The 13,639-nt window shown below is 34.5% G+C and overlaps 1 protein-coding gene across 1 annotated transcript in view; it reads left to right on the top strand.

Annotated features, from left to right (window-relative positions):
• LOC119595313 (zinc finger protein OZF-like) overlaps positions 1-13,501 on the top strand; it is a 35,718-nt gene extending 22,217 nt beyond the window's left edge. The window contains exon 3 of the mRNA XM_037944470.1: positions 12,225-13,501. Within this exon, the coding sequence (XP_037800398.1) occupies positions 12,266-13,501 (1,236 nt within the window). The 5' untranslated portion in view covers positions 12,225-12,265. The remainder of the gene's footprint in view (positions 1-12,224) is intronic.
• Positions 13,502-13,639: the final 138 nt, after the last annotated feature.

Here is a 13,639-nt window from a genome sequence, read left to right as displayed (position 1 = left end):
ATGAGGGTGGATGCCATCTATGAGTTATCCCTGAAAGAGCACCAGCTATAGGAATGAAACACTATTTCCATACTCAGGAACTAGTTCAAGCCTGCCATAACTGGCATTGTAGGGTTTTTACAGAAAAAAGAGAAAAAACACAATATTACATATCATAGATGTTGCTGCATTGAGTTGTAGATTTACCTAGAGAGTTAATATGGAGTCTGCTTAGTGAATATAATTTATTACTGTCTTGATACAGCAAAACAAATACAAAATATAGACCTTAGAGCAATAGAAGAATCTGTAGGCAAAAAAAATGATACTGCAAAGTGTAGGCAAGGAGTCTTGATAGGGCACAGGAGTGTTCGTGTGGGCCAGGCCTGCAAGCCACACATAGATCCAACAGATTAAGGGAAGATGTTGGGATATAAATGTTTTATATGACAGAATTACTTCTACTTGCTAGACTTGTCCCCCTAATCCCTTGCTTGTTGTTGTCGTAGGAGGCTTAGGAGATGGAGACGGGCCCAATGTAAGGAATCACCCATAACTTGGACCTCAGCTCTTGCCTCAACTAACTTTGCATGGTCGCTTCTTCTCCCCCTTTCCTTTCATTCTATTCTTCATCATCCCCTTCTGTCCACTTCTGAAGGTGTGAGAGCCATACTGAAAGGCTTAAAAGCTGGCTTTGTGTCAGTCATGAATGGCCTCTGGGAGTCATTGTCACAGTATTCCTTTGGTTAAATGTCTAGCCCTTACCCCTCATGAAGACGCTGAGTGTTAGACTGTTCCCTCTTCCCATTTATTTCAGGCTCACCATGGCCAGAAATGAAGATTTACCCTTATTAGGAGCATTAAGGCTTGTCTCTTCATCTTCTACCCTATCTAAATTTGATTTCATTGGTTTCCAACCCCTCTCTCCTTTGACCACAGCTTCAACTGATACCATTACCCCCTCCTCAATGTTTGCAGTCAACTCTATCCATTCCTAATCATCCACCCAGGTCATTACTCAACCTACACCCCTTCCTCTCTCCAAAAATTCTCCACTCCATCTTCTACTGCACAGTCTTCTTCATTGTCTAGCCTCTCCCTCCTTATTACTACTCTTATTGTCCTCCTTATAGTCATCCTCCCAACAGTATTATCTATCGCCATCCCACCCCATCTTCCTTCCACCTTCGTCCTTCTACTGCTTCCACATCTACAAACCTTTTGAATACCCTTTTTAGTCCAGCAAGTGAGGTCAATTCTTTGTGATTCCCCCTACAGCCCTGTACTCTGACAATACCCTTCTCATCCAACAATGTCTCCAAAAACAAGTAGACAATGTTTCCTTTAGCAGTACTGATTGTTCAGGCCTTGTCACAATTACATCTGAATCCCAAGCTCGTGCACAATCTACCCTGAGTGACCTGATTGGCAAACCTATTCCTGCCCAATCTCACTCCTCCCTTAATACTGTTTCCGTCTCTTTGATTGACTCTCCCATCTACAAGGACAGGTCAGGCTGAAAACGACTTGCTCGCATGTCTCGTCGACTATGATGCAGTGGCAGTCCAGTGCTACTTTATTTTACCCAATGGCCAATGTAAGTTCTACACCAATATTACTGAGATTAGCTTCTGTAGACATGACCTTCCCCCATGAAGTTTATATTGGTGGAGTGTCCTCCCCTGTCTGATCATATTGACCTCTTCCCTGTCAATGTTGGCATTTTGGCTACCCAGCCAAACACTGTTGCTCCACACCCACTGCCCTCTATGTGCCCAACCTGGTCATGACCATTCAAATTGCTTTGCTCAATCACGCATGTGTGCTAATTGTGATGGCTCCCATAATGTATTTCATAGGAGCTGCCCTGCCTACAAGCTTGAACATAAGGTAGCAGTTCTCACATTCAAACTAGGCCTCACATAGAGTGAGGCCTAGTTTGGGCCAGACAAGAAGCATGCTGATGAGGTTTTTCTCATTCTACCTATTCCAAAACTACTTTGCTCTGTCCCCCTCCTATCATCTCAAGAATTCTTACCATCTCCCCCAGTATCTCTTCCCTCTACTCCAAGCCATCCTATCTCTACTCCCTCTCTCCCCAAGTCAAATTCCTTTTCCAGTCTAAATCCAGATACTCCAATCTCTACCACTTCCTCCTCCTCACTCTACCTGTCGCACCAGACACTCTAAAAGTTCCACTCCATCATCTACCACATCCTCTCCTGCATCCATCTCTTTCTCTGCTCCTTGGACAACCTTTGTTTCTGAGACCTCCCCAGCCAACTCCCCTCTTGAAGACATCCAAAAGTTCCTAAACATGACTAAAGAAAATAATTCACTCCTTCATCCATCTTCTAATCCCTTTATTCCTATTTGCTCTACATTCAAAATATTTGCCAATATCCTCCTCCTCCTCAAATTCACCCTACCTCTCTTCCTCCCACTCACCCAAAAAATACTCCATCCTCTCCTCTGCCATGTGCATCACCATTCCCTCTTCCTTCCCCATTATCCTTACCACCCCTACTTAGATGCTCACGTCACTCCATGCCACAACAATGTTCTCTGGATCCCTCCCCTCCTGACATTCTTTCCGATACTTCACCACCTTCCCTTGTTCCCTTATCTCATCCTCTGAATTCTTCTCCTACTTTTACAACTATCATTTCTTACTGTATTATCCTTTGATTGTTTCATAATAGCTCCTACAAAGTTTCATCATACAGTGTTATTCTCCCTTCCTCACACATACTCTCCATTTGATCTGAATGCCCTATACCTTTAACCACATCCCCATTTACAAATTTCCACTTTAATCCACTGATATTTATATATATGTATATATATATATATGTATATACTATATATATATATATATATATAATATATATATATATATAATATATATAATATAATATATATATATATAATATATATATATATATATATATATATATATATAATAGATAGTTATATAAAATATTATGATAGTATATATATATATATATATCATATAGTGATAATATAGTATAAGATATTTATGATATATATATATATGTAATATAATTTATATTGACGATATATAGTATGAGTATAATATTCAAATATTAATTAGATAATAATTATATAAAATAATATTTTTATTTTATATTTATTTTAATGCTGGCCTGTAGGGTTTTTTACAGAAAAAGAGAAGAAACACAATATTACATAATCATACATAGTGTTGCTGGCGTTGTATTTTGTAGATTTACATAGAGATTAATATGGAGGTCTGCTTAGTGAATATCTTTATTACTGTCTTGATACAGCAAAACAAATACAAATATGATCTTGCCTTAGAGCATAGAGAATCTGTGGCAAAAAATGATACTGGCAAAGTGTAGGCACGGAGTCGTGATAAGGGCACAAGGAGTGTTCGTGTGGGCCAGCCCTGCAAGCCAAACATAGATCCAACAGATTAATGAAGATGTTGTGATATAATGTTTTATATGACAGAATTACTTCTACTTTCTAACTTGTCCCCCTAAGCCCTTGCTTATTGTTTGTCTAGGAGGCTTAGGAATGGAGACTGGGGCCCAATGTAAGAATCACCCATAACTTGGACCTCAGCTCTTGCCTCAACTAACTTGCATGGTCCGCTTCTTCTCCCACTTTCCTTCATTCATCTTCTCATCCCTTCTGTCCACTGCTGAAGTGTGAGAGCCATACGAAAGGCTTAAAAGTCTGGCTTTGTGTCAGTCATGAATGGCCTCTGGGAGTCATTGTCACAGGATTCCTTTGGTTTTAAATGTCTAGCCCTTAACCCCTCAATGAGACGCTGAGTGTTGACTGGTCCCTCTTCCCATTTATTTCAGGCTCACCATGGCCATAATGAAATTTACCCTTATTAGGAAATTTAAGGCTTGTCTCTTCATCTCTACCCTAGTCTAATTTGATTTCATTGGTATTCCAACCCCTCTCTCCTTTGACACTCTTCAACTGACGCATTAACCCTCCTCAATGTTTGCAGTCAACTCTGTCCATTCCTAATAATCCACCCAGTTCGTTACTCAACTTACACCCCTTCTCTCTCCAAAAATTCTCCCTCCATCTTCTACTGCACAGTCCCTTCTCATTGTCTAGCCTCTCCCTCCTTAGTACTATCTTATTGTCACTCCTTATAGTCTCCTCCCAACAGTATTATTATCGCCATCCCCCCCATCTTCCTTCCACCTTTCGTCCTTCTACTGCTTCCACATCTACACCTTTTGAATACCCTTTTTAGTCCAGCAAGTGAGGTCATTCTCTTGTGATTCCCCCTACAGCCTGTACTCTGAACAATAAACCCTTCAGGAACTTCCCCCCCCCCCAATTTTCCCCAACAAAAATGTTTTTCCCACCCCAACCACCCCCCACCCCCCCCCCCAAAAACAAGTAGACAATGTTTCCTTTAACAGTACTGATTGTCAGGCCTTGTCACAATTACTCTGAATCACAAGCTCGTGCACAAGCTAACCCTGGGCACCTGATTGGGCAAACCTATTTCCTGGCCCATCTCACTCCCCTCCCTTAAATACTGTTTCCTTCTCTTTGATTGACTCCCCATCCTACAAGGACAGGTCAGGCTGAACGACTTGCTCGCATGTCTCGTCACTATGAATGAGTGTGCAGTCCAGTGGCTACTTTATTTACCCAATGGCCAATGTAGTTCTACACCAATATTACTGAGATTACTCTGTAAAACATGACCTTCCCCCATGAATTTTATATTGGTGGAGTGTCCTCACCCTTCCCTGATCATATTGACCCTTCCCTGTCAATGTTGGCAGTTTTGAGCTACCCATCCAAACCTGTTGCTCCACACCCACTGCCCTCTATGTTCCCAACCTGTCATGACCATTCAATTGACTTTGCTCAATCACGCAATGTGTGGCTATTGTGATGGATGCCCAAATGTATTTCCATAGGAGCTGCCCTGCCTACAAGCTTGAACATAAGGTAGCATTTTCCTCACATTCAAACTAACCTCACATCGAGTGAGGCCTAGTTTTGGCCAGAACATGAAGCATGCTGATGGTTTTTCTCATTTCTACCGATTCCAAACCTAACTTGGCTCTGTCCCCCTCCTATCATCCTCAAGAATTCTTAACCCATCTACCCGTATCTCTTCCCTCTACTCACCAAGCCCTCCTAATCTCTGACTCCCTCCTCTCCCCAAGTCAATTCCTTTTCCGTACTAAAATCCAGATACTCCAATATCTACCACTTCTCCTCCTCACTTACTGTCGCACCGAACACTCTAAAGTTCCACTCACATCACTACCACATCCTCTCCTGCATCCATCTCTTTCTCTGCTCCTTAGACAACCTTTTGGTTCTGAGGACCTTCCCCACCAACTCCCCTCTTGAAGACGATCCAAAAGTTCCTAAACTTTGCCGAAAGAAAATCATATCACTCCTTCATCCATCTTCTATCCCTTTATTCCTATTTGCTCTACATTCAAAATATTTGCCAATATCCCCTCCCCCTCATTCACCCTACCCTCTCTTCCTCCCACTCACCCAAAAAATACTCATCCTCTCCTCTGCCATTGTGCATCAACCATTCCTCTTCCTTCCCCATTATCCTTACCACCCCCTACTTAGATGTCACGTCACTCTATGCCCACAACAATGTTCGCTGGATCCCGCCCCTCCTGACATTCTTGACAGGGGGGGATACTTCACCACCTTCCCTTGTTCCCTTATCTCATCCTCTGAATTTCTTTCTTCTCCTACTTTTCTACTATCATTTCTTACTGTATTATTCCCCTTTGATTGTTTTTCATAATAGCTCCTACAATTTTCATCATACAGTGTATTCTTCCCTTCCTCACACATACTCGCCAGTTGATCTGAATGCCCTATATACCTTTAAACCAACAATTCCCCCCATTTAACAAATTCCACTTTAATCCACTGGATATTTTATATATTGTATATAATTAAAATATATATGTAATTATATATATATATGTATATTATATATATATATTAGATATATATATATATAATAATATATATATATATATATCTATATATATATATATATATATATATATATAATAGTCATACTCAATATCTATATATATATAGTACCTATACAGTATACTATACATATATACAGTGTATATATATATACGTATATAATGAATAATATGACGCGTGAATATAGGTCTAGTTAGTATTGTATATATATAATAATTATATACAGTAATAGTCATATACGTTATATAATGTATATGAATTAATATATTATATAAATAGTCATGATATATATACAGGTATATATATATATATATAATATGTAATATGTATTAATAGTTTAGTTATATATATATACTATACTAGATATATATATAAACTACGTCAGTATCGTATTATATAGTAAGTTATTATACATAAATGTAGAAATATATTTTATATATATATGTATAGTATATTATATATTATATGCTATTATAGTATATTATATATATATATACTCTGTGATATATATAATGTCATTATAATAATATATACATATATATATACATATATATATATATAATAGAATTATATACATTATATACATATCTATATATATGTATATAATATATATAATATATATATAATAGTATTATATAGTATATATATATATATATATATATATATATCTCTCTATATAGCTTATTTATATATATAGATTATAATATACATTATTATTTATAATATTATATAATGTCTATTATCATACTCTACTATAGTATATATATTGTCTATAGTATATAAGTTATAAGGGATTTATTTAATATAGACATATATATATATACCTCTATATATGCGCAATATACATAGACAATATATAACTGTTTGTTACATTATATATATATATATATATAATATATAATATATAATCAGTATATAATATAATACGATATATATATATTATCTAATATATATATATAATATATATAAGATTTCTACAGTAAATATTATATATATACATAGGATATATAACTATACATATCATATATATACCCGTTTGTATAGTAATCTCATATTCGTATTATTGTATATATGTTATAATATATTTATATATAGTATATATGATATGTATATATAAGTTCGTATATATATTTATATATATATAATAAATAGTATTATATAGATAGTGTATATATAATATAATATATAGATATATATAGTATATATCTTGTATTAGAATACATATATATATAGGATATTAGTGTATATTATATATATATAAGTACTATATACGCTGTCCTTAACATTATCTATATATGTATATTTCATAATATATTAATAATATAGGAAATTAGTAATCTGAGATATGTATATAAATGCTATATAATAGTGTGATATATAATCTAATATGTAGTATATAGATTATATATATATATATATATATATATTATATATATATATATATATGTATATATATATATATATATACTATGTATATCTCCTATATATATATATATGTATATTATATATATATATATATTACTGGTATATTATACAGTAGGTATAGATATAAGTATATATATGAACTATGTGTATGCATATATATATATCTCTCTTACTAGTCATGAATGTTGAATGTATATATATTAAATATATGTATATATATATACTATATCGTGTATCCATATATGCCTATATATATAGTGATACGATCTCTCTACTCTAGGTATATATAGTACTATACTATATATCTATAGTACATATAATCTACTTATCATATTCTAGTATATCTACTCCATATATTAAGTATATATATATATCTCACAGTATATATTAGTAATGCATATATATCTATAGTACAGTACACATATATATGAGGTATAATAATATATATATGATATATATATATATATATATTAAGGTATCTTAATATATTAATGTATATATAATGTCTAAGTATAAGTATACATATATTTGTTATATATATATATAATATACATATAGATATATCTAATAATATATATATATACATAGATATATATATATATATATATTATATATAATATATCTATCTTATATATATATATAATATTATATAATATATTATTATATATATATATTAAATATATAATATTATATATATATTATATATAGATATATATATATATAGATATTAAATATATATATATATATATATAATTATAATATATATTAGATATATAATATATTATATATATTATATTATATATATAATCTAATTATTATAATATAATTATATATATATATATATCTATATATCTATATATATATAATTATATATCTATTATATATAAGATATTATATAATATATATATTATATAATATAATATATCTATATCTATACTATTATATATATAATTATATATAATATATAAGCTATCTATTATCTATTATATATATATTATATATATATATACAAATATATATGTTATATGTATTGTGGTGTGTGTATAAGAATACTTATTTTATGTGGTCAAAACTACAGGAAACGGATTATTGTAGTGTGTCCTATTCTTGTGTGTAGAGAGTACTACCATGACGTGAACAAGCATAATTTGAGTGCACCTCACATATTGTTCTTATTATAAAAATTTAAACTTCTTGCTAGCAGCTGTAATTTTTGCGATGTCAGTAAGTTTGTGTATTACCGACATACCTCTGAAAATATGAAATTTTTGTAATTGTCAATACTGTCTCCCAGCATGGTTTAAGTGTGTATTTCATGTATTTTTGTAAATATTTTTTAACTCTATGTTTTATAGCACGAGTTCTGTGCAATAAGCTGCTCATCAGCTTTTCATTACAGAGTATTTTTATTTGTTTGTTTTTTAGCAGTTCTACTAGTTTTTTGTAATGTCATACTGTCTCCAGCATGTTCTCATTATTTCATGTACATTGATTATTAATCTATTCGTTTTACATCTATTATACGGTGTTCTGTGCAATAGCTGCTCCAATAGGGCATTTTCATTACGGGATTTTTTTTTTTTTTTAGATTTCTATAAGTTTCATGTTCATGTGCTGGCAAGAAATGTTTAGCTTGTGTTGTTTTGGTTACTGGGCATTTTTAAAACAATATAGTAACTGTGATAAAAAAAATAGATATTAGTATCCAACATAGTGTGATGTCAAAGCCCATCCACGTATTATTAAAAATAGAATTAGATACCCTTTTACTTCAGTAGAGGTATGGAATCAAAGAAAAAATAATGGTGTTTCTCATGCAAAGGTGTGGTTTATGCTAGAGCTAATTTATGTAGAAGCAAGGATTCATATATATGTATTTATGATAGCAGACATATAAGAGCTCAGTTTTCAATTTGCTGCAGCTGGAAATTGTATCTCCCATTTACTTAACCCATTCGGCCTCCGGCAATTGTATAACTCTTCAAAAGTGAAAACAACAAAATGACAGTAACCGTCTCTTACAAAAATGCAAACAGCAAATATTTCAGCAGAAAAAAGACTAAATAGTAAGTGCAATGGAGTAAGACTTCATTTATTCATGTGATGTGTACTGTGTGTGGTCTTTCCAGCCACCTGCAGGAGAGTATGCAACTCAAGAACTACTGCCTGGATTTTGGTCTGTGTGCTTGCTGTGTCGCAACATAGAATAAAGAAATATTTTATACTGAATTTAATGAGCCAACATAAATGCTGATTATTTTGATACACAGTGAAACAGAGGAATCATTGGATACTGAAATTCATGTAGTCAAGAACATACAATGTCCAGTTAATTTCATAAGTTAATAGGGTAGAGTTGGTTGACAGGTTGTTGGTCAGATCATCCTGTATTCTGGTCAAGAGCTCGGGCTGCGTTCACATGGTAGGGGTGTAATAATTGGTCAATCATTACTAAATGACGTTAAATTGGTGTTGATGACATCAAAGTTAGAATAACCAACATAATTTTGCAAATACCATGTAACTCAGAACATATAGGCCTAGCTATCTGTACACATTTGCAATTCGCGTAGTGCTGTGCTAGCAGAGTTTGAGTGTGTGTATGTTATATGCAGATGCATACGTATGTTATATTCAACCAGCTTTAGTCCTGTTAATCTGATGTAGCACAAATGACTGTAAATTTTGAAAGTCCAGGAAGAAAGCTGGTAGAAGCGCTAAAGCAGTGCTAAAGAGCAAAGTTGTATCAGTCGTGTGGAAGCCAAGATGCAGAATTTGCTACATCTGCACACTTATCTTAGAAATTTAATTATATTACAATTAGCTAACATTTTTTTTCGGAATTTATTATATTTCATAAGGTTTATTACAAAAAAAAAAGCTTATCATAGTGGAGTTTGTTGTTTCTTTACAGATTGTCCTTCCACTAGTTTGAGAAGCATAATGGTTACTAATAATGTAGATATAATTCAATTTGGTTTGAATTTTTTAATGACTTAAATATTAATGACAATATTTCCATCCAAGATAATGCAGTGGTCTTTGAACACATGCTTTGTTGAGATAGTATACATGTGCTACATTTTGCAGTTTCCAGGCGGTTTTGTCCTCACAGGTATACCAAGTACCAGTAGTTTGCGATTTCATCTGAATTCAATCGTGGGAAAAAGGACCAACTGACACCTTTTGGAATTTAGTCTGCTAGTAGGGAATTTTGTGCTTTTTATTATGCAACCATATTTGAGCAATGATTATATTTTCCAAATGTCAGTATTTAGGGCCCTGATCCTGTGTACAGAAAGCTTCTTTATCATAAGTCCCAAATGGATACTGAGAAGAACCAAAGAGGTTTGCTTCATAGGATTTATGGCCCTCGAACAGATTCCGGTAATATTATTTATAACACATACACTGTGTGTGTGCGGGCACCACACGAGCACACGAACACCCGACACACACACACTAGACCACACACACACACACACACACACACACACACACACATACACACACACAACACCACACACAACACAACACACACACATACACAGGTGATATCCTTTATTCTCTCCGTCCCGCATTCTTTGTCCTTTCAATCTCTTAAATCACTTAAATGACAAAAAGAATGGGGAGATGCAGTAAGAACGAAACAACGCGCAACGTAGAGTGTCTCGGTCCTGTTCAATCCGTCGAGACTCCTCGCTCGGAGTATACGGCGTCATTGTGACAGCAGTACGCATAGGGTATATAGGTGGACGGATCTGAGCTAAAGATATAGGGCGGAACTTTGAAGACCGCAGGGGACTGAGGAGGTGGAAGTCACTGTGATTGTCCACTACGCCCATTGGTGTGGGACAGTGCGCTCTACAAAAGCGAAAAAAAAAAAAAAAATCGAAAAAAAAATTCACAGGTCAATCAATCATCTTTCCACCACTGCCTCATTGTGTAGGTTTCTGGAAGTTTACATACATATTTCTGCACGCACTAACGAAAACTTGATAAGAACAAAAAAATGAAAGCACAGTGTGAACTAGACAAATATAGAATAAAAGCCAGATAATAGCCGGAATATGTAACAATGTATCAAATACTAACAAGATACGGGGTCAGTTGCAGTAGTGCGAGAACGGTGTATCCAGGACGTTCCAAAGTGCCAATTTTCCAGCCATCAAGAACAACTGCCCAAAACCTACTTCAAGCTTAAGCGTTTGACACGTGTTGCCATACAAGATAAGATGAAAAGGATAAAAGAAGAGAAAAGTGAAAAAAAAAAAAAAAAAACCCGCCCCCCCCCCCCAAAAAAGCGCAGCTGATTTAGGCAATTAATGGCGTCATATTGAACCTAGAATGCGTGGCAATCCTCACCCATCCTCTTCCACCTTTCCTGATTCCTTTGCAAGAAACCTGGTTGAAAATGAGGATGAGATGACCAATGTAAAGAGTGATGATCCCTTCCTATCTTATTCCTTATTCCTGTCACCTCTATTACTCCCCCCCCCCCGCCTCTTGTGGTGTGAGCAACATCCAACATTTGTACTCTTTTGTATTAACTTTTCTTGGGTAAGAATGTAGGCATTACTTTTTTAATAATATTTTAAAATTATATATATAGACTATATGCTTGAGCAAACTACTGGAAATGACAGTTCCTGTGGAGGATATTGTGTATCACTATTCTTCATATAGCTAAAAGTTTGTCTTTACATTTTTATATAGTTTTGTTAATAGTTATCAAAATGGAGGGACAAATTTACAACAAGTTTGACTCAGCTGAAGAATGCTCACTTCCGCTGGTTTTCTTTCTTTTTCAGGAGTGTTATGGCTAGTGAAAAGGGTGACTTCGACTGCCATCATGGATAATGTACATTTGAAAGCAACATATCATGGTAACTCATTGGAATCCATCGATATGAAGGATGAGAGTGTGGATGCCATCAGTCAGGGTATCAATGAAGAAATTTTTGATGTTATACATGAAGAGACTGCTATCTATATAAAAACTGAAGATTCAGGTAATGTAAAAAGTGAGAAACCAGTGTTTGAAGAAGTCAAAAGTCTTGGCAAAGAAGCAGTTGAATGTAACTTGGACATTTTGGTGTGTGAAGATGTAGATCCACTGTTATCTAAAGATTGTGAGAGTAAGTGTTCATCAGATGGTGTTCAGGAAAGGGCTGAAGAAGCAACACAAGAAGTCGGTGCAATTGAGAAACATTTCCTTTGTGAAGTGTGTGGCATGAAATTCTCTTGCGAGAATGAGTTGGTGGAACACTTGGCAATGCATACGAATGGGAAGCTTTTTATATGTGACATTTGTCACAAGTCATTCTCTCAAAAATCTCATATAGTGTGCCACATGAGAGTACATACAAAGGAAAAACCTTACATTTGTGAGTTATGTAACAAGGCCTATTCTGTAAAATCAACACTAGATGGTCACATGAGAGTACATGCAAATGAAAAGCCTTATAGCTGTAAAGTATGTAGTTATTCCTTTGCTTGGCAAAGTCATTTATTGAGACACATGAGAATTCATACAAAAGAGAGACCATATAGTTGTGAGGTTTGCAATAGGGTATTTGCTGATGGCAGTAATCTTTCAAGACACATGAAAACGCATAGAAATGAGCGGCCTTATGGTTGTGATTTTTGCAACAAAGCTTTTTCTCAGAAATGTAATTTATTGGCTCACATAAGAACACATACAAAGGAGAAGCCCTTTATTTGTGAAGAATGTGGAAAAGCATTTTCACAGAAAAAAGGTTTAGAAGAACACTTAAGGACACACACAAAAGAGAAGCCTTACAGCTGTGAAATATGTGGAAAGTCATTTGCTGTGAAATCTAGTATGATAAAGCACCAAAGATTACATACAAATGAAAGACCCTATGGTTGTGAGATTTGTGCCAAGAAATTTACTGCAAAAGTATGTCTGGTAAGACACATGAGAATACATACAAAGGAGAGGCCATATCAATGTGACATATGCAGCAAGTCTTTCATTACAAGTGCAAATCTAGCATACCATGTGAGGGCACACACAAAGGAGAGGCCATATACCTGTGAAGTATGTAATGTCTTTCCCCTATAAAAGGGCTGTGTGTTTTGCACAGAAAACATTCGATGACAAGCCCCATGTGCCCTACTGTATAAGTCTTTTAAGGGCAGGAAATAAATTTTGGGAAATCACTTGAAAAAAACTGCAAATGAAGGAATTTTCCTTTTTTTT

The sequence above is a fragment of the Penaeus monodon genome, chromosome 35, assembly GCF_015228065.2.
Source record: "Penaeus monodon isolate SGIC_2016 chromosome 35, NSTDA_Pmon_1, whole genome shotgun sequence".
Classification (NCBI taxonomy): Eukaryota; Metazoa; Arthropoda; class Malacostraca; order Decapoda; family Penaeidae; genus Penaeus; species Penaeus monodon.
Note: the sequence above shows the minus strand (reverse complement) of the source record. Positions and strands in the feature narration are given on the sequence as shown.